General features: G+C 47.7%; 1 protein-coding gene across 7 annotated transcripts in view; it reads right to left on the bottom strand.

The window, feature by feature from the left end:
- ERICH6B (glutamate rich 6B) overlaps nucleotides 1-20649 on the bottom strand; it is a 64258-nt gene that overhangs the window by 4230 nt on the left and 39379 nt on the right. For all 7 annotated transcript variants that reach the window (XM_070578285.1, XM_070578289.1, XM_070578287.1 and 4 more), the window contains 5 exons: nucleotides 17374-17510; nucleotides 15334-15395; nucleotides 10756-10916; nucleotides 4545-4630; nucleotides 4230-4382 (listed from right to left, as the gene is read on the bottom strand). In XM_070578285.1, the coding sequence (XP_070434386.1) occupies nucleotides 4230-4382; nucleotides 4545-4630; nucleotides 10756-10916; nucleotides 15334-15395; nucleotides 17374-17510 (599 nt within the window). The remainder of the gene's footprint in view (nucleotides 1-4229; nucleotides 4383-4544; nucleotides 4631-10755; nucleotides 10917-15333; nucleotides 15396-17373; nucleotides 17511-20649) is intronic.

Genomic DNA, 20649 nt, shown 5'->3' with positions numbered 1-20649 from the left:
CCCTGATGAAATCCTGCTGCCCAGAGCTGTGCCTGGCTCCCAGGTAACCAGGAGTCAGATGAGTGAGGGCGGATGGGTTTCTCCTTCATCCAGCCCAGGCCCCACTCTCCTCTGAGCTGTTCTTTCTTGGTGTTTCAAACCCACCATGTCTCTCTGGCCCTGGCTTCTGCTTTTTGAACCCCACCAGGGCTCTCCCCAGACTCTGTGCTGTTGGGGCAGTGACTTCCCTCGGGGATCGAATGCAGAGGGGAAGAGAATCTGAGACCCGGGCTAGTCAGAAGGAAGGTTTGGGGAGCCTGGATCACTCGGGCCATGGACCAGGTCTCGCCCGGGCTGTTCAGGGGCCTTGTAGGTCAGCGAAGGGTAGCCTTGTTCACCTCCAATAAGGGGAACCTCCTAGTCACTCCCAAATCCTAGATTCTCCTGCTGTCCCCATTGCCCATGGAACAAAGTGCCAACTCCTAAGTCCCTTCACCATCGGGCTGCAGCCTGTCCAAACTCATTCCTCTACTTAGACAAGAGGCTGCAAGCACGAACACAAATTAAAAACCTGGGCTCTGGAGCCAGGATCTCTAGGTTCTAAGCCCAGCTCTGACGCTTGTAAGCTGCGTGACCTTGGGCCAGTCACTTAGGCTCTCTATGCTTCAGTTCTAACTGGAAAATGCAGATAATAATAGTACTTTATTCATAGGGCTGTTGTGAAGATTAAATGCCCACACATAGCAATAACTTGGCAACATTAGAATTTTCTTATTATCATCGATGGAGAGGAGGGGAGGGAGCAGAATCTTCTCTCACTCTGCAGGGGAGCGGATCCCTGCCAGCTTCTAACCCGTTAAATGGCTCCCATCAGAGTTCTCACACTAGGCCCTCCCTCTCCCCCGTGTCAGAGGTCCGCCCCTGCCCAGGGGACCGTCTCTGAGCTAAGGCTCCCTCAGGAAAAGGGGGTGTAGAACACCCAGAAATGTCTGAATCTGAAAGATCCTCCTCAGGGGTGTAAAGACCCCAAACTGTGGAACAGGTGGAACCCACCCACCAGGGACCCAAGTTCAGGCCGGTCTGGGGCCCCTATCGTGTGGGACCCCTGAAGCCTGGTGGGAAGCCTGGTCTGAGATTCCTCCCGTGTGAGGCCTGGAGGTTGGGAGTGATGCTGGGGTTTAGTTTCCACACACCCAGCAAGCTCCAGCTGTGCCTTCTGCCTTCCCCGAGGAGACGGAAATCAAAAAGGACCCAGGGAATGTCCAGTGCTTGAAACAGCTTGGCTCGGGATCCTTCCCAGGGCCTGTGGTGCAATGGAGGAGCCCTCTGTCAGCGCGGACATGGGGCTGGAACTCGGGGAGCAGCCATGGAAATTTCTGGCCGGGATTAGGGTCTGCGGGCCCTGGTGGAGCAGCTTGGTGCTCCCAAATGACCTGGAGGGTCTTTTCCACAAAACCATTCTCCCAGTGACAGCAGGACTCCAGTTCTGACGATGAATTGCCTCAGGCACCAAGTCCTTCTGCTATGGGATCACGTTTTTCTCTGGTGTCACTGCCCCTGGGGAAGGAACCAGCTCGGGGGTGGGGGAGCCCATTCTGCCCTGCGGTATGACTTTTGGGGGTTTAGGGGAACGTACACAGGGACAGTCCCTCTCTCATCCAGGTCTCCGTTGCCTGAAATGCCATCAGTAGAGCCATCTTCCTTTGGTTTAAGCCAAACTAGAGCACGACCCAGGTAAGACGAAATTGCCCTTGGGGGAGACAGTACAGAAAGGTTTGGCAACTAACTGTTTACAGTTGAGGTGGAGAGGCTGCTGAGAGCAAGCGAGCAGCAGGCCTGTGGGCAGAGGGGCCAGGGCCTGCCAGGGGAATGAGGGGCAGGAGCTCTTCTCTTCTGCCATTGAGCAGGCTTGTCCAGCACCAGGAAGGAACGGCAAGAAAAAAATGACAGTGACACTGTGGGGATAGGAGTTGGGGGCTCTCCTGCTGTGGGGGCAGCTGGGGAGCAAGGAGGGAAAGGCAGGGGCTGCCTGGTGGGAGGGCAGAGGGGCAGGCCAGTGAGGTCTCCCTGGGGGTGTCCTTGGCCTTGACCCACAGCCCTGTAGACAGGATGCTGCATGGGCCATTTGTCGAGATTTGTGAGGCCCACTCTGAGCCTAACTGGTTTGCTTTCAGCACTGGACAGGCTCCTAGTTCTAAGCTGCCCCCATTTTCTCCAGTGGTGGAGGAGCTCCGGGTTGGAAGGGAAAGCCACCAGTATGCCTCTCGCTCTTGAAAACCCACTGGTCATGAAGTGGTGAGTACAGTTTCGGAAAAACTTCCAAGGCAAGAAGAAAGACAGCAGGTCTCAAGGAGAGAGATGGGAGCTGAGAAGTTAGGGGCCCCTGGACCATGAAGAGGCTATGAGGCCTGGAAGCAAAGCTGCTCTGGGGAAGAGAGATTGAACCACTGGTCACTGCCGTCTGCCAGGACAGGACATCTGGGCTCATTTCCTCAAGAAGTTGAGGCTTTCCTGGAATCCCAGCAACCGTCTGGGGTGTCAGCGCAACAGCCATCCACTCCTGACCAGAGGGGAGGACTGCGGACTGGGGGTAGCTCTCTGTGGATTTTGATGAGGGCACAGATGGATTCTCTCAGTCTCCTGTCTTTATCTTAAGACCCTGAGTGAGTGCCACAGACGGGGCAGTGGAGGGCATGCTGACCTGGGCTCCCACAGCCAGCTGACCCACACGATCATCTGGGAAGCTTTCAAAGAATGAAGACCTTCAGCCCTACCCCAGACCAACTGAGTGAGAAGCTTGAGGGTAGGAGTCAGCCCTTCCCCAGCTCTGAGCATCATCCTGCCCCTTGGGTTTTAACGGCTTGAGATTCAGGGATAAGATGGGGTGTCTCTTGCATACTTTGATAATTTTTAAAAAACGCTTTATTTTAGGCTGAGACAAGATGTCATAAAACTACTTGCCTGTAGCTTTATGTATGGCTCAGGGCAAGTGAGCCATCATATTCTCTGAGCCTAAGTTTCCTTATCAGTAGATTTCCCCAAGGTCTCTCTCCTGGCCCTAAAATTAAGCGTGAGCAGGAAAGGAGACTCACTATATGTAGCCAGATATCGCTTGAGACAATTAACTGAGTTTCTTGCCCCGCTCCTGGTGCTTCTGCCATCTAGTACCTTCTTCTACCTTTCAGACATCATCTTCTACACAAAGGGCCCTCACGGAGGACAAATATCTCTGAGAACAAGTAGTCAACTAGGAAATGACGTTGAAGAAACTCAAAGAATATTTAAGAAAACAGTCTTAAAAATCAATGCCTGGAGACCGAGAATACTTTTTGGAATTAGAAAAAAAAAAAATTGGGGGGCTGGCCCCGTGGCCGAGCGGTTAAGTTCGCGCGCTCCGCTGCAGGCGTCCCAGTGTTTCGTTGGTTCGAATCCTGGGCGCGGACATGACACTGCTCATCAAACCACGCTGAGGCAGCGTCCCACATGCCACAACTAGAAGGACCCACATCGAAGAATATACAACTATGTACCGGGGGGCTTTGGGGAGAAAAAGGAAAAAATAAAAATCAATTAAAAAAAAAAATTGGGCTTTGACTACCAAGAAGAAAGAAAGTATAAAGTTGATCCAAGGTAATATGCATTTCCCTCTCCATGACCACTTAGAATGGAAGGGGAGGAGGAAATCCTGAAAAGAGAGTGTGCTCACCCCAGAGAGATGGAGAAAAATTTTGAAGTGACTGAATTACTTTGAATCACTAGGATGAAGTTTCCCCCCATTACCAGAAATGGGAACTTAAAATGAAGTTCGGGTACAATAAAATATTTAGAAGCTGCATTTTTGTGTACAATACATGTGTCCCCAAAACACTTACCACACCCTCTTCTCCGAGGCCCCCAGAACTGGGTCTTTCCAAGGTAATTCTCATGAGGTTCGACTCTCAAGAAGTGCAGAGGAGAGGAAGCCAGTAGGAGCGGTCGCTGTGAGTGTGTGGTTGCTCTTTCACCCATGGGGAAGCAATGGTGCAATAAGGACAGTGTGCCTTCTCTGAGGTCAAGGACTTGTCTTACTGGTCCATCATGATACCCATCTCCCCGTTTCCAACATGTGTGAGTCGGATGAATGAATTCACAAGGGAATAAAGACACAGACTTACCCAGTGAGGGGGAAGGCTGTGTAGACTGGGAGTCAAACCTTAACCACACTGCCTCTGCATGGGGAGGATGGTTTGGGACTCATGACCCAAGCTTACCGGATTTCTCTGTTTTCATCATAGAAGGTGGCATGGCCAGAGCTGCTGACAAGAGCCCGAACATACTTTTCTTTACTGTCTTCCAGAATGATGTATGTGAACACTGTCTCTTTCGTGCTGAGGACAAGCATAGCCAGGTTTCCTGATGGGTAACTGGGAGATGGTTAAGGCACAAGCAGTCCCTTGGGACCCCTGGACAAGGCAGAGCCCTTTGGAGGACACAGGCCTCAGTAAAACACATGCCTCAACCCCGAATCACAGACATTTTAGGTGCCATATGTGTCAATATGAGTATACCCGTTCTCCAGTGGATACTATATCTGGCCTGATCCGTCAGGAAAGAGAATTTGGAAGACTTTCTCACTGGGGTAGAGAATTAATTTTCCATCACCTTTATGTACCTGGAAAGAAGAGACAAGCCTATGGAAAGTGCACGGTGCTGATGGTCCCAGTTCAGAGCACGGTGTTGGCACTAGAGTACTTGGGACTTGTCTACTGACTTTCTGTTGCCCACATGCCACCCTACCCATCACTACCACACCATCTCCACCATCAGCTTCCTGGGGAATCTGAAGAGGAAACCTCTCAGGGCTTCAGTACTTGTCCATGTGATGAGGAGGCTGAAATGGATTACTGTGTGTGTGTAGATTTTAAACTATCTTTCAGTCTCTCTAATGGTTATTGGTTACATGCGTTTCCTAGGGTTGCCATAACAAAGTACCATAAACTGGGCAGTCTACACCTGCAGCCATTGATTCTCTCACAGTTGTGGAGGCCGTAGGTCTGAGATCAAGGTGTCAGCAGGGTGGATTCTTTCCGGAGGCTCTGAGGAAGCATCTCTTCCACGTCTCTCTCCTGGCTTTTGGTGATGGCCCTCGATCCTTGTTCCTTGGCTTATTCGTGCATCACTCCAATCTCCACCTCCGTGTTCACCTGGCTTCTCCCTGTCTCTGTGTCTTCACGTGGCCGTCTTCTTATGAGGACACCAGACATTGGATTAGGGGCCCACTGCATTCCAGTATGACCTCATCCTAACTAACTACATCCTCAAAGGCCAGTTTTCCAAATAAGGTCACGTTCTGCGGCACTGGGGGTTAGGACTTGAACATATCTTTTTGGGAGGACACAGTTCAACCCATAACGTAGGTATTTTCAGGTTTTTAATTTCTTCTTTAATCAGTTTTGGTGAGTTATATTTTTCTAGGAAATTGTTCATTTTTTGTAATTTTTCAAATTTGTCATAAAAATTTTGTCATATAATGTTTAAAAAAATCCTCCACTATCTCTGTAGTTGTGTCCTCATCTTCATTCTTTATATTATTAATACCTTCTTCCTTTTTTTTCTGGATCAAACTTGTCTGATGATTTGCCTATTTTACTAGTCTTTTCAAAGAACCAGCTTTTGGTTTATTTATTCTATTATTTCCTTGTTTTCTAGTGTATCAATTTCTGTTCTTATTATTGATATACTTCTACTTTCTGTGGGTTTCTATATTACTCTATTTTATTTTTGTAATTATTTGAGTTGAATGTTGAGCTCATTGGTTTTCATCTTTCTTCTTCTTCATGGTCCCCTTCCTCTTCCTTCTTCTTTCATATAAACATTTAAAGCTATAACATTTGTCTCAAAATATTCTTTCAACTGTTTCCCACAAGTGAAGATACTTACCTTTCATTCCATTCTAAGTATTTTCAAATTTCCAATATGATTTATTCTTTGACACAGAAACTATTTACAAGTGTGTTTTTAAATTTGCAAATGTACGTGCTTTTGGTTGTGCTATTATTATTACTAATTAGAAAGTGTTGGGGTAAGAGGGCACAGTCTCTACGATATCAGCTCTTCAGTGTTCACTGAGACTTGTTGTGTGGCCTGGTGTGTGATCAATTATTGGAGCTGTTTCACGGGCCCTTGAAAAGGATGCATGTCCTCCAGCTGTCTCGTGTCCCCAGGGGTGTAGAACCCGGGCCCCTGGATTAACAGGACTCTCTGTTCTCTTCTTCCCACCCCTCCCTTCCAAGCACCCCCACCTCACCACACCCTGCTCACACTCTCACTCTTTTGGTTTTTCCGTTTCTATTTCAGGTATTGATTATTCCCTTACTTTCTGACACACTCTTCTTTGTGTTTAAAAGGACGCTTTTTACATTTCATCTAAATTTCCCGGGTGTTTGTAGCAGGAAGACTCTTCAGGTCATCTACAGTCCCACATTCCTCTAATCAGGAGTAAGATCAGTGGTTTTCAAACTATTATTTTTCTTTGTGAGGAAAATTTGCCCTGAGCTAACATCTGTTGCCAATCTTCCTTTTTTTTTTTTTGTTTTCTTTGAGGAAGATTAGCTCTGCGCTAACATCTGTGCCAATCTTCCTCTACTTTGTACGTGGGACGCCTCACAGCATGGCTGTGTAGGTCTGCACCCAGGATCTGAACCTGTGAACCCAAGCTGCCGAACCGGAGCATGTGGAACTTTAACCACTCAGCCACAGGTCCGGCCCTTCAAACTATTATTTTTCCAGTCGAAGCATCCCTTGTTCAAGAAAGCTTACAGCAGAATGCCCAAATCTAAGACAATAAAAGAAAGAGATGCACCTCTGTGTGGGGAGGGGCTGCTGTGGGCTCTCTAGGTCACAGCCTTTAAATGCCCAGGAAGCTGGGTGTCCAGCGAACACCACTCTGCAAGGTGATGCTCACTGTGTTGCCGACACATTGGGAGCTCTTTCTCCACACCAGCACTGCGTTAAACGCTTTCCTTGCACAACACAATGACCCCCAAAAGTAGCACTATTTCAGAGAGGTTAAAAGACTTACCCAAAGTTATCTGGTGAGAGGAGAGCCAGACTCCAGCAATCAGCTCCCCTCCTTCCCCTGTAAGGCCTGCGGGCTTGTCTGTGGAAACATGCTGCCTCCCATCATTAAGCTCCCAGGTACCTCGCGCATTCAGTCTATAAATCTTGCTCTTTTGTTTTTTTAACCTAAAAAAGTGCTTTGTAAGGACATCCATGCTTGATTTGTTTTTGAAGGCTTGTAAGAAACTTCTAGATATTGCTCATGGGAGAGGATATTTGTATTTTAGGTCCTCTTTTCAAAAGCCACCTGAAAGCCAGACTTTGTCAAGATGCTTTCTGCTTCTCAAATTCACTTGTCATGTCATGATATTTTCCTAAAGATAAACACTCCATGGTAAAGGAAGAGCTCGGACACAGAGGGGGAGATGTCCCATTTTCTCTCACTGGGAAATAGATAATCAATGGCACATCTCAAAGCCTACCTCTCATCATCATTTGCTTGGGGACAGAGGATGAGGTTAAGCAACAACAGATAAGAAAGGAGACTACATCTCTGGCCCGTCCTTCAGTTCTACTGGGGAGAAGAGAGCACCTCACAGGCAGGACCCTGAGCTGTGCGATAGCTGCCACCTGTCCGTGAGATCGCCCTGCTGCCGTCTGTCTGGGAGCAATCCTGGACTGCTGTGGAGCTGCTGGCTCCCGGGCTGGCTGGGCTGGATTCTGCCTGAGCATCAGCACACATTCATGAACAGTGCTACCTGATTCAGCAAACTATTTGGAATTGATTGCCCATTTATAAAAACCAAAACACAAGCAAATGTCCCACTCCTCTTGGGCCTTTTGGGCAGCCCGATGTGGATGGTGGGTTATGAAGGATCCTCTGGTTAGAGATCTGGGTGAAAACCTTCCCCTGGGAGGATGTTCAAGATTGGTTGGGGGACAGAGAACACAGGAGCAACAGAGCCAAGGCAGGACAAGGCAGAGAGTGTGGGAAGAAGGGGGAGTTCACCAGGCTGATTGGAGCAAGAAACCAAGTAAGGTTTCATTAATGGATTGGGGGGAGGCCAGGGGAATGAGAGAGCCGAAAGCCTTCTCTGAGGGCTGCCAACACCCTTATCACTCATTGTCTGTTATGACCTGGAGCATCCCCTGACTCTCCCTTAACCCCTCTGTCCATAGGAGTTCTGACTGGTCCCACTGACTTCCCTTCCACATGCAGGCTCAAGAGGTGAGGGGACACTGAACTTCCATTCCTTCTCTGGAGGCTGAAAGAGTTCACACCTTGGTTGACAGTGTCAGTTTCTGGTTCTCTTTCATTTCTGCCACAAGTGAGGCCACGCTCATCATTTTAAGACTTTTCTTTTTAGGAATATTAGCCCTGAGCTAACATCTGCCACAAATCCTCCTCTTTTTGCTGAGAAAGACTGGCCCTGAGCTAACATCCGTGCCCATCTTCCTCTACTTTATATGTGGGATGGCTGTCACAGCATGGCTTGACAAGTGGTGCGTAGATCTGCACGTGGGATCCGAACTGGCGAACCCCGGGCCACTGAAGTGGAACCTGCGAACTTAGCCCCTGCGCTACGAGGCTGGCCTCCATCATTTTAAGATTTTTGATTGCTTTGCTACTTAGTGCAAACTGTTTGCATTTTCCTCTGGACACACAGCAGGAGTACACTTCCCAGCCCTCTTGCATCTAAATAGGATCATGTGACTTGTTTTGGTTAGCGGAATTTAAGCCGGGACCCTGTTTTCACTTCCTGTCCATGCAATTGGACACAAAGAACTCCAAGATGGTGGAGACCCATGATGAAAGAGCCCAGATCTCTGAGAGCCAGCCTTAAAGAGAGCCATTCAAAGAGCTATGAGATTCAAATCAGACATGACTGAGCAAGAAACATGCATTTGATAGCTTTGGGAATTGTTAGTTTCAGCAGCTAATTAGCATTGCCCTGACTAATGTGGGCTCTATGTCCATGCGACAGTCATTTCAATTTTTCTGGTTCTCATTTCAATTGTAAAGTGAAAATAATGATACCACACTTACCCCCCATGACTGTCGGGAAAAGCTAAGTTTACGTTATATGTGGAAGTGCTTTCTAACCTGCACGGTGTTACATGATGTGAGTTTCCATTAGCCTTCTTGTGTTCTCCAATTTAGTAAATGAGAACATTGCATTTACTCAGCTGCTCAGGCCAAAATTCTTAGATTCATCCTTTTGTCTTCTCTTTCTCTCACACCTCATCTCCAATTCAACAGGGGGCCCTCTTGAGTCTTCCTTCAAAGAATATCCCAAATCGGCCTTCTCACCACCTCTACTGCCACCACCCCAGTAGAGATGCTCATTGTCTCTCACTTGAATTGATGCCCTGGGCTCCCAGCTGGATTTTATGCCTTTATTCTTACCCCCTTAAACCTATTCTCCACACAGCAGGCAGAAAGATCCTTCCAGAGCATAAGTCATATGATGTTCCTCCCCTGCTCTAGACCCTCCAATGACGTCACATCATCCTTAGGATAAAATCCAAAGTCTTACTATGACCCACAAGGCTCTACCTGATCTCGGCATCCAAGCACATTCCCTATCCCTCTCTCACTTGCTCATAGCTGTCCTTGAGGCAAAGGCCTCAGGGCTTTTGCACTTGTTGTGCTGCCCAGCGTGGCCTTCCCCTAGGTATCCACAGGGCTCACCCCCTCATTTTATGCACACCTAGCCTCGAATAGCATGTCCTTGACTGCTCTGCAGGTATGAGAGCAACTCCTCTCTCAGAGCAAGAACTCAAGAGCTCCTTACACTGCCTTTCCCCCATGGCACCCAGCAAGACCTGACATAGCAGTGAACAGTACTTTTGTATATTGACTGTCTCTTCAACCAGAACATAAGTTCCAGGGGCACAGGGCCTTTGTTTTGTTCATCCTTGGATCTCCAGCACCGAGAAGAGGGCCTGGGGCATAGCGGGTTCTAATATCTATTTACAGAAGGCATGAAGTCTATCACGTCTTTCTAATTCCCGCCTCAAGGCCCCTTTGTTGAGCTCCGGACCTGATTAGTAGCTCACTCTGAATGACTCTAATATCTTGAGGCTAGTTTTCACTCATGACTTTATAGTGTCCATCTTTATAAATACACCGTGTGATGGATTTTTAAAAATAGGCTTTGCTTTCCAGAGCAGGTCACAGCAAAATTGAGCGGAAAGTACAGAGATTTCCTTAAAACCCCCGTCCCCGCAAACGTACACAGCCTCCTCCGTTATCAACATCCCAAAGCATAACATACATTCTTACAGTCAATGAACTTACACTGGCACATCATTATCACCCAAAGTCCATAGTTTACACTGGGGTTCACTCTTGGTGTCGTACATTCTATGTGTTTAGACAAATGTATAATGACATGTATCCATCACTACAGTATCAGACAGAGTATTTTCACTGCCCTAAAAATCCTCTATGCTCCGCCCATTCATCCCTCCACCCCAACCCCTGGCAACCACTGATCTTTTCGCTGTCTCCATAGTTTTGCCTTTTCCAGAATGTCATATAGCTGGAATCATACAGTATGTAGCCTTTTCAGATTGTCTTCCTTGACTCTCTATATTGGATATATTGGATACATTTTTCTTGTTTGTATTCACGTTGTGTATTGGTCCTGACAGCTCCCTGATGGTCTGTACATGTCTCACTTGAGCCAAAAAAACCTACACAAAGTAAAAATGCCAGTGCATGGCCTCACTTACCTTAGTCTCGACCTTTACCCATTCTGTATCTACTTCTAATTTCTTCTTATGACGAACAACACGATTAGTCTTTTTGACTTCTCTCACAGGCTCCTTGACTTGTGCTGGCTGACTCAATAAACGAAATGTGATAGTCTCTGCAGCTTTGGTGTTGAGTAGGACTTTAGTAGAAAAGAGAAAGAAAACTTAGATCTATTTCTCTTAAGGTGCCTGAGGGTTTAAGATATGGGCCATATTCCCCCAAGTAAAGGAGGCTGCCAGGGAGTAGAAAGAGCAAGCCTTTGGAGAGAGACATGTAGGGGCTGAATTTCCAGCTCTCTCATTTTCTTTCGTTGAACACACATTTATCACGGGCCTACAGTGTGCCAGCCCAGTGTTGGATGCTAGATACCATGGTGAAGACCACCCAGTCCAGAGATGTGAGGAGTGTGTGTGGGGGAACATGCCAGCCACATGCCAATAACAAGCATGGCTGCTAATTCTGTTAACTGAAAACTTAGGCTATCGTGGGGAGTTGTTAAAAAAAGGAAACAGATCTTAAACATGTTATTTTAACTTAAAACATAAATGTGTATGAGCGTACCATTTTTAAACGCAGGGCAAGGTCTTTCCTTTGTGTGTGGTCTGATGATGGGCTCTGTGATCACTTTTGCTCAAACCACATTCATAATTTATTATCTATAATTTTCAGTCTTGGCGAGTTCTAAATAGTCTGAATGCAGAATTACAAACTTTAAAAAATTTTTCTATATATTCTCCAATCTTTTATGTATGTTTTGGTCCACATCTAGTTCAAAGAAATTTTTTTTAAAGCTATTTTCTTATTGAGTTTTCTTAAAGCATTCAATTTAGTTTTCATAGCAAGAACGTCTCTTTTTATCTTCATTTCTGTTCATTTTAGTAACAGTTGAATTTTGGAACTAAACTACCATGGACAAACTAGGGACAATGCTCGCTCCCAGTGACTCTGGGTCGGTGTCTGACAATCAGCGGGAGCAGCCGTGGCTGGAGCAGTGAGGAGGGACTTCCAGCTGGTCAGTATCAGCCAGGACACTCTTCACGGTAAAAGGCGGCTGGGTCTCTCAACAACTAGTTTAGGGGGAGGTCAGTTAAGAGAGCTTAGTTGTTTCACCATTGGGGGTCAACACAGTGTTGGAAGAGGTCATGGAGAGGACGTGACCGCTAGTTGACTGCGATTGGAGGCTGCTCAGCTTTCCCCTGTCCTTGGAATGTACGTTCTCCCCACCGTGACCACGGTGAGAGCTGTTTTCAAGGATGCAGCCTGGAGAATAATGTGTTGTTGAGACCATCTGGACTGAATATGTGACTGAAGCCAGGCAGGGCCTCTAGATAAACTTGAAGATGCTGGCGAGTGGGTGCGGAGACCTCCTTGTCCTGTGGCCACCCAAGAGAAGCCTCCTATGTCAGTCCCCTTGCTTCGGAAGCCTGCCCCTTACCAATCTGGAGTGGTCTGCCTGTTCCTCGGTTTCTCCTTGCCCTCTGAGTACGGGGGCCAGTTTTAAATTTCACCGGGCTAACTCCTGAGTTTGCAAACCAACACACAGGGTGCCATGGAGCTCCCTGGAGGGAACTCAACCCGTCCTGGAGGTTGAGGGGAACTTCTCATGGAAGTTAAGTCTCTAAAGTGCAAGGGGGAGTTCCCAGCATAAGGACTGTATGGTTGAAGGCTGGAGTGGGAACGGGCTAGTGGTGCCAGGTGACTCAGGAGAGCAGGCAGGGCTAGTTCATTCCTTTATTCACTCACTCAGGAAAGATCTACTGTGCACCTGTGTGCCAAGAACTACCCTAGGTATCAGGGATGCCATGGTCCCTGCCGTCCATTCTAGCAGGGGAAATAGATGCTGAAGAAGTGAACAGATAAAAGTGTCCTACACCAGATGGCTAGGAATGCTCTGAAGAAAAATTAAGCAGGGTGAGAAGGATGGAAAATGCTGTGCATGCTCGTGTGCATGAGTATGTGCACACACAGGTTTATAAAGAGCAGTGGAGAGACTATTTCTGAGAAAGTGACATTTAAGCAGAGACCCAAATAAAGTGAGGGAGTAAGCCGCAAGGATGTGGCAGAGAGGACTGCCCTAGGCGGAGGAACAGCAAGTACACAGGCCCTGTGGCCGTGGATGCCTGGCCTATTGATGAATAACAAAAAAGCCAGTGTGTCTGGAGAGGAAAAAAGGAAGGCCTTCTAAATTGCAGGAGGAATAGGGGCATTTTCCTGGAGGCAATGGAGGGCCAATGAAGAGTTTTAAAAAGATTATGGTGGAAACAATGTGAAGAAAAGACTGAGAGAGGAGAAAATGGGAGTCCGGGAGACAAAGGAGATCTTCCAGGGGAGAGAGGAAGGTTCTGAGGGGGTGTCAGTGAGAATGCAGAGAGGGTGGGATGGGGTCAGGGAGGAGAATCAAGGACCACGGCACTTCTGAGGAGCTCCAGAGGCCACTAATCAGAGCTCCGAGAGGGAGCTTTTCCTCAGGAAGGCGAGGAGAGAGAGGCGGGCAGGGGCAGGGGCGCTTGGAGATCTCTGTAAGAAGTGTGGGAGCGAGTCTCAGTCTCCCTCTGAGGAGCACCTTCTGCAGGGCTAGCTTACAGAATCGTCATGATTTGTCAGAGAGGAAAAGCTGAAGTGAGCCCAGCCTCTGTTCCTGAGCACCAATTAGAAATTAAGAGCGTGCATTTCTGAAATGGCAGTGATAAAAGAGGACCTCTATATGCTCATTTCTTTTCCCTGTCAGAATGCTAAAATCACAGACATTCTGGTTTGTGTTGCACGTTGGCTCTGCCTTTATTAGTGGGAGGCTTTAGGCTGCTTTTCTTTTCTTTTTTTTTTTGAGGAAGATTAGCCCTGAGCTAACATCTGCTGCCAATCCTCCTCTTTTTGCTGAGGAAGACTGGCCCTGAGCTAACATCTGTGCCCATCTTCCTCTACTTTACATGTGGGACACCTACGACAGCATGGCTTGCCAAGTGGTGCCATGTCCGTACCCGGGATCTGAACCGGGGAACCCCAGGCCGCTGAAGTGGAACGTGGGCACTTAACCACTACCCCAGCAGGCCAGCCCCGAAATGTTACCTTTTTTATATAAAAAAGTTCAAACCTTCTAGGCCTCAGTTGTCCAGAAAGGCAGGGAGTGGGCAGGGGTGGTGGTGAGGCACTATGGGGAATCTGGCCCTATCAAATTCCACTCTCCAGTTGGAAGTTCTACCCTGGGCATGGGACAGTAGAGTGTCCTGAAAGGCCGCAATTTCCCAAAAGGTGCAAAAAAATCATGCATGCCTACATCTTTTCAAAGAACACTTATTGAGTGCCTACTGCATGCCTTGCTGAAGAGCCAAGGAATGAAAGACACATATGTCTTCAGCCCAGAGGGAACAGAAATATAGGCAGTGACAAGTATAGCATAATAAGTGTATTAGACATTTGTTGCTGTGTTTTTGGCTGCTAAGCATGAAGCCCCCTCCTTGTTTTGGGGGTACCACATTGTGTGAGTCTTGGTGGGAGGCAGGGCCCTCTCGCTATAGAAACTGAAAGTGGTGATTCCTTCTTCTCCCTGCACTAACTCCAACGAGGACATGAGACCTAGGCTGAGAAGCCTCCCACTTTTTCTTCTCCAGTCACACTAGCCTTTCGTTGTTCATTGAACATGCCAATGGCATGAATACTAGTTTTGTCCTGAGAGGTCTTGGGCAGAGTGTGGCTCATGTGCACACAATAGCTGGGTGATCTCAGGCAAGTCACTTAGCCTTTCTGAGCCTTAGTTTCTTTATCCTACTTCACATGATTATGAAGATTAATTTGAATCAGAGAGTGCATATGAAAGTACTTAGCCCCTAGCAGTTATTCCATAAGAGTTAGGTCAGGGGCATAAATTGGTATTAGGGGACTGGAGCACTGTCTTAGGAGGGAATCTGAGGCCGCCTTGGCTCAGCAAGAAAAAGTATCATGACTGATTAGCTATGTCTGCCATGGGTATGCTTGCCAATTCTATGTTTGTTGGATCCAGTAACCTGAAAGATGTTCCATATGGTGGTTTTGAATTTCTGAATCAAGTAGCCTGATAGGTTAAGCTCTTGGTCCAAGTTTTTCATGATTAGACCCTAAAACTGGCAACCTCCATGACTGGGAAATCTGAACAGCTGGACCTCAAAAGCCTTCAGTATCTGGTAAAAGGGCTCTTTCTTTCCCAAACTCTGTGTTAATAATGACTTCTTAGAGCCCCTCAAATCTACAATGATACCTTCCCGTGTGGTCCCATGGCATCCCCTCCCCACCACAGTGGTGACCATTCTATATGCAAACTCTCTGCTTCCTTGTCTATCCTCCCCACCCCTACCCATCCACCCCACCACCCCCACCAAAGGAGGAGCCCGTTAAGGTCCCAGACTGTGTCCATCTTGCTCGGTATTTTATCCCTGGCTGCTGGGACCTTACTAGCTCAGCAGGTGCTCAAGTGAGGGGACAGGGGTTTCTGCCTCCTTTATGGTACACGGCAGAAGGTGAGAGGCAGCGAGACTCACACAGGAGAGCCAGTCACACGATGGAAATGGTAGAGGGGTCCTTACTTTCACGTTTCTTCATAAACCAGGTGAATATTTCTCTGTATTTTTCAAAATTTTTCTTCAACCTAAAAGTAATGTGAATTACCTTTAAAAGCCGGGACTGACTTCACATTTACATGTGTAGACAGTGCTAGAGCCCGCTCAGTCTTTTTCATAGATGGAAAGTTGGGCTGATGGCTCTGCTTTTGGACCCAGTTTTTCTGAAAGCCACACTAAGGCACAGCTTTTCAAAATAATCAAGACCTTAACCCTCTCTCAAGTCAATATAAAAAGCGAGTCACCCTGACCTTCCAATAGCTTGGACCGTTCTACTCCCAAACAAGGGTGGACGCCAGGGGCAGCTGCGTTCCCTGTTTCTCAGATCAGAGCCCCTTTGAAAGGGAATTCACGAGAAAGAGTGAGCTTCCAGGGCTTAACTGGATCTGAGAAGGCCTTTGATGTGACAGATTTTGAGTTCTCAGTTCAGATTCCTCGGAGAGAGGATAATAATTTAACCCTGAGTAACCCCAGGAAGCAAATACCCTTGGCTGGAAAGGGCTGAGCTGTTTTACCTGGAAGTTAGTGGAGGTTTACTATTTATATTTTAGAGGCAACAGTGGAACTTGAGAATGAGCTCTTCATGGCCTGTCTGTACCAAACGTTATTTGCTTTATTTGCAAAGCTTTGAATGAAATTGAAGCGGTTACCGAGCTTACTATCACCTGTGAAAGAATGAGGACCGAGGAGTGGGTGGGATGAGGCTGTCCCGCAGGCTGAGAGCAGGATGTCAAATGTATGCAAGAGTTAAATTCCCAGGAGGGGATCCAGCCAGAGGCATCCAATGTCCTTTTGGGAAGCTTCTCCCCTTGGCCCTTTGCCCACCTTTGCAACCTGGTGGAATCCTTACCAGCTAGCTCCTCAATGGCAGAGACTCTGGGGTACACACTACTGTATAGACCAGCATGCAGTAGATCGGCACACGGTAGGTGCTCAGGAAATATTTGTTGAGTGCAATCAGGTTGGAATGAGCCTCCAACAAAGGCTTAAATGGGAAGGAATGGGGGAAATGTCACATACGAGGCTGGATCACTCACCAGGATGTTATTCAGTGTTTGTTTCTGCAGTTGTATAAGGGTCTGATAGCTTGGATGTTCTTTGTGTTCTGCTCTGTGTATTTCGCCTTCCCCTTTCCTAGAGAAACTTTGGGGGTTTCTGGCCCCTGGACTCCTACTGAGTCCAGAGCAGAAGTTGCTGGCAGTCAGTTTCTTTTCCTGATCTTTGTGAAAGCCTCAATTTGCCAAGGAGGTTATGCAGGGCATCCCCCACCCCCACAGCCTGTTCCTTGGTCCCACTGCTGAGTGTCTGCAACGGACCCATGGGAGGCCTGAATACGCACCTCGCTCACCAAGGTTTCTGACAGCAGGATAAATGAAAACCGGGGCTCCCGTGAATCATGGGCCGGGTGTACGAACGGGGTTCTAGAACATTTTGTGACTTAGGACCATGCCAACTAGAAAGACTCAGTACCAGCAAGAGTCTGTGATTTCCCACTCCAAATAGGGTCTCTGGCCACAACTCCCAGGTCAGTGAAGCCTGTGGCTGTTCCCCTCCAGGGAGCATGGAAAAGCATCGGCCAGCCCAGGATAAAGCCAGGGAATTTCTTGGGCAGGTGCCCATGATCTTGATGCCCCATTGTCCCTTCTTTGCAAAGACCCATGGATCTGAGCCTTGCTCCCCAGACTTTTGTACAAATTCATGGTCCTTTGAAGACTTTTCCTGTCCTGGATTTCCAACCTCTGTCGCTGCCTGCCTTTGATCCTATCTTGCACCTCCCATGCTTGTAGATTTCCTTCTCTTGAGTTTGGGCAGCCAGATCGTTCTATCTTCCTGACCCCTGGTCCTACCCTTGTCCTGTGCCTGGCTTGTGCCTGCTCTTTGCCTCAGGAGACCTGACTGGCCCCGGCCTTGCTCTTTTCTCTGGTGGCCCAATTTATATTTTCCCTGCTGCCTCCTCTGGCCTGCCTGAACCCACTGACCAGTAACACCACCTCTCCAGTCACTTACAGAATTCCCAGTTTCCTTCTGGTTTCACCCTCCAGATGGCCAGTCAGGGGAATGTCAACATCCTCTTCCAGTTCACTGCGAGCAGCCATGGCTTCGATCATGGTCCTAAACACTGACTGATAGGAGCTGCTGAAAACCTACAATGAATGAAATATCCAGAAAATGGGAATTATGATTGACTAATTAATCACTTTTATGACTCCCAAAGGTGCCAGGTGAGACTTCAACATGTTATTCGGAAAACACAAACAGTGGGAACAGTAGGGTGGCTAGCAAGATTTGTTTTAAAGGATATTTCTATTATTATCATACCCTCTCCTCACTCCCCAGTTTCCTCAAGATATTTGTGTGTGTGCGTAAAGAAGCCTGTCACTGAGCTAACATCTGTGCCAATCTTCCTCTGTTTTATGTGGGAGGCCGCCACAGTGTGGCTTGACAAGCAATGCTAAGTCTGCGCCTGGGATCGGCACCTGCAAACCCTCGGCCGCCAATGTGGAGTGCGTGAACTCAATCACTACACCACTAGGCCGGCCCCTCAAGAGTTTTTTTTAACAGCAGCATACCAAGAAATCTTCTGAGAGCATAAAATTACCCTCTTTTTCCAAATGTGGAGATGGCTATAGAATGTAAAAATGCCTCTGTGTTTTAAGAGCATCACAGGCTTTCTGAGTTCCAGGAATGGCCAAGTTCCCAGTGGTTGCTCACTCATTCACTGTGAAGGATGACAGCCTTCAGGAAAGCAATGTAGCACCCAGCACATTATTGCAGTAGACAATTCTGTGTTTAAAAATTCTTCCAAAGCAATGACATTGCAAGCTGCCCCCCTCCTTTTTTTTTTTTTTGCCCTGAGCTAATCCTCCTCTTTTTTTGGTTGAGAAAGATTAGCCCTGAGCTCACATCTGTTCCAATCTTCTATTTTATGTGGGTTGCCACCACAGCATTGCTGTGGATCCAAACCCATGAACCTGGCCATTGAAGTGGAGCACGCCAAACTTAACCACTAGGCCACGGGGCTGGCCCTGCAAGCTGACTTTTTATTTCGTAAATATGACCATTCTATCCTAAGTCCATGATGCTAACCAGCACTGACCCATAGGTGGGTCCTCATAAGAGTTTCTTTCGGGGATCCCTTTTGTCGGAAGGTGAAGTTTGGCTTGCTGTCGAGGAGATCCATGGATCTGGCGTGTTGCCCTGCTCACGTACAGGTTGAGGTTGTTATTGTGGTTGTTCAACATTGGGTAATGTACAGTATGCCATTAACTTATTGGCCTCCTATAGTGAGTGGAAGACCAACGTATGCAAAGTTGCGTGTGACCTGGGAGGGATGGGAGAAGGTAGCATGTGGTTGCCCGGTTTGTCTAGGGTGGAGGAAAACTGGGGTGCCTCAGGTCTGGCTTGCTTGATTCCCAGCCTCTGCACACTCCTCTTCCCATTGCTAGTGTTAAACTAATTGAACAAGGAGGCCAGTAGATTTGAGGTGGCTCTAATACCACGGTGGCCTGTGTAAGTAAACCAAAATCTAAGCCTGTAAGTGCCTCAACGTTACGAAATTGAAACCCAAGCCCAACCTGTCACAAGCTGCCGACAATAAGGCTTTTACCTCCGGCCAATCAATAATTTCCTTGCTTTGCTTCTGCCTTTTCTCTGTAAAAGTCTGTCCCCAGCTTTTGTCGGTGGAGTGCTCCTCACCACATCCTGTTTGGTGATGCCCCATTTGAATCGATACACACTCTGATAAACTCTTAAAAACTTTAATTTGCCTCAGTTTATCGTTTAACACTGGAATCAGTGCTTCAGGGTGGGTTGAGGTTAAGGCCCGTGTTGACAATAATTCCTGCCTCTAAATTCCTCATCGTTGAGAGTCCCTCCCTTGGGATGGAGTGACTTCTTATTTGCCTAGGCCAGAGATCTTCCACCATCCCCTTTGGATTCTAAGTTTTGTTCATGAGAAAATATGGTGCCCACTGTGGTCCACTAGACAAGAGAGCCACTGGGTGGCCCAGTTGAAGTTCTCGTCCCATCTGAGTTATGCCGCTCCACTCGATTTCGTGAGCAACATGATGTCCTATGCGGTTTGTCACACCTGCTTCCCGAGCCGATAGAGTGGAACTATCCTCATTGTCGTAGTGAGCGCATTGGGCACCCCAGTGATGAGTTCCCCCGTGTGCAGAGACTCCTCCTGGGTGAATCTGTGTTTCTTGCAACCAAAAGAGTTTGCACAGCAGGGTTTGTGTGCATGAGTGTGTCATAGAAATAAAACAGCATGTAAAGTAAACCAAAAACAGCAAAGGAGTCAAATAGTCAGAATAACCACAGTAAGGGTTGATAGCCCCTATTCAAACAGGAGGACTTCAGTGGCCTCTCCCTAGTTTATACCCCAGTGGTTTCTGGTGTTCCCCCAAAAGGGACCTTAAAAGTCCACACAAACAAGTCTTTCAGCTGCGGGTACCACGTGGCACTCATTCCGTTCTTCCTGTCCTGCTCTGGCCCCCGTTGTTCACATCTGCCACCTACAACTTTGCCTGGAGAAGTACCGCTTCGCCGGGCTGCACAGCTGCCCGTTAGGAGAATGCCAGAAACTGGGCCACAGGAGGTTCCTCAGCATCCTCCTAAGCTTCCGGTCCTGGGGGGCAGAGTGGTATGGAAAGCAGGGGGAAAGCACCCCTCAACTCTGTGCCGTACTTTGTCACCTGGGCAAAGCCTCTGAGATGGCAAGACAAGGTGCTTGTGACCGGAGCTGGCCCATGCAGCCCCCCTGTCACAAGGAACCCTCCCAATGTGCCGTGCTCATCCAGAACTTTGCATAGCAACAAGGGAGATGTCTCATTTCGGCCTGCGACTGCCGCTCTGCCCGATACAGCAAAACCTCAATTGACTGGTGTGCTGAAGGTTTCTGAATAATCTAAGTTTCTTCTTTTTTTTTAATGCTTTTTTGGTGAGGAAGATTGGCCCTGAGCTGACATCTGTTGCCAATTTTCCGTTTTTTTTTTTTCCCTCCCCAAAGCCCCAGTACATAGTTGTATATCCTAGTTGCAGGTCATTCTAGTTCTTCTATATGGGATGTCACCACAGAATGGCTTGGTGAGTGGTGCTAGGTCAGCACCCAGGATCTGAACTGGTGAACCCTGGGCCACCATAGCAGAGTGCACAAACTTAACCACTCAGCCCTGGGGCTGGCCCTGTAAGTTTCTAATTAAATCAATTCCTTTAGATTTCAACTCCAGCTGAAAAATCTTTCTAAAATGTCTGAATTTACTTTCTTGTCTTAGTAAATCC

The sequence above is a fragment of the Equus przewalskii genome, chromosome 16 (assembly GCF_037783145.1).
Source record: "Equus przewalskii isolate Varuska chromosome 16, EquPr2, whole genome shotgun sequence".
Taxonomy (NCBI): Eukaryota; Metazoa; Chordata; class Mammalia; order Perissodactyla; family Equidae; genus Equus; species Equus przewalskii.
Note: the sequence above shows the minus strand (reverse complement) of the source record. Positions and strands in the feature narration are given on the sequence as shown.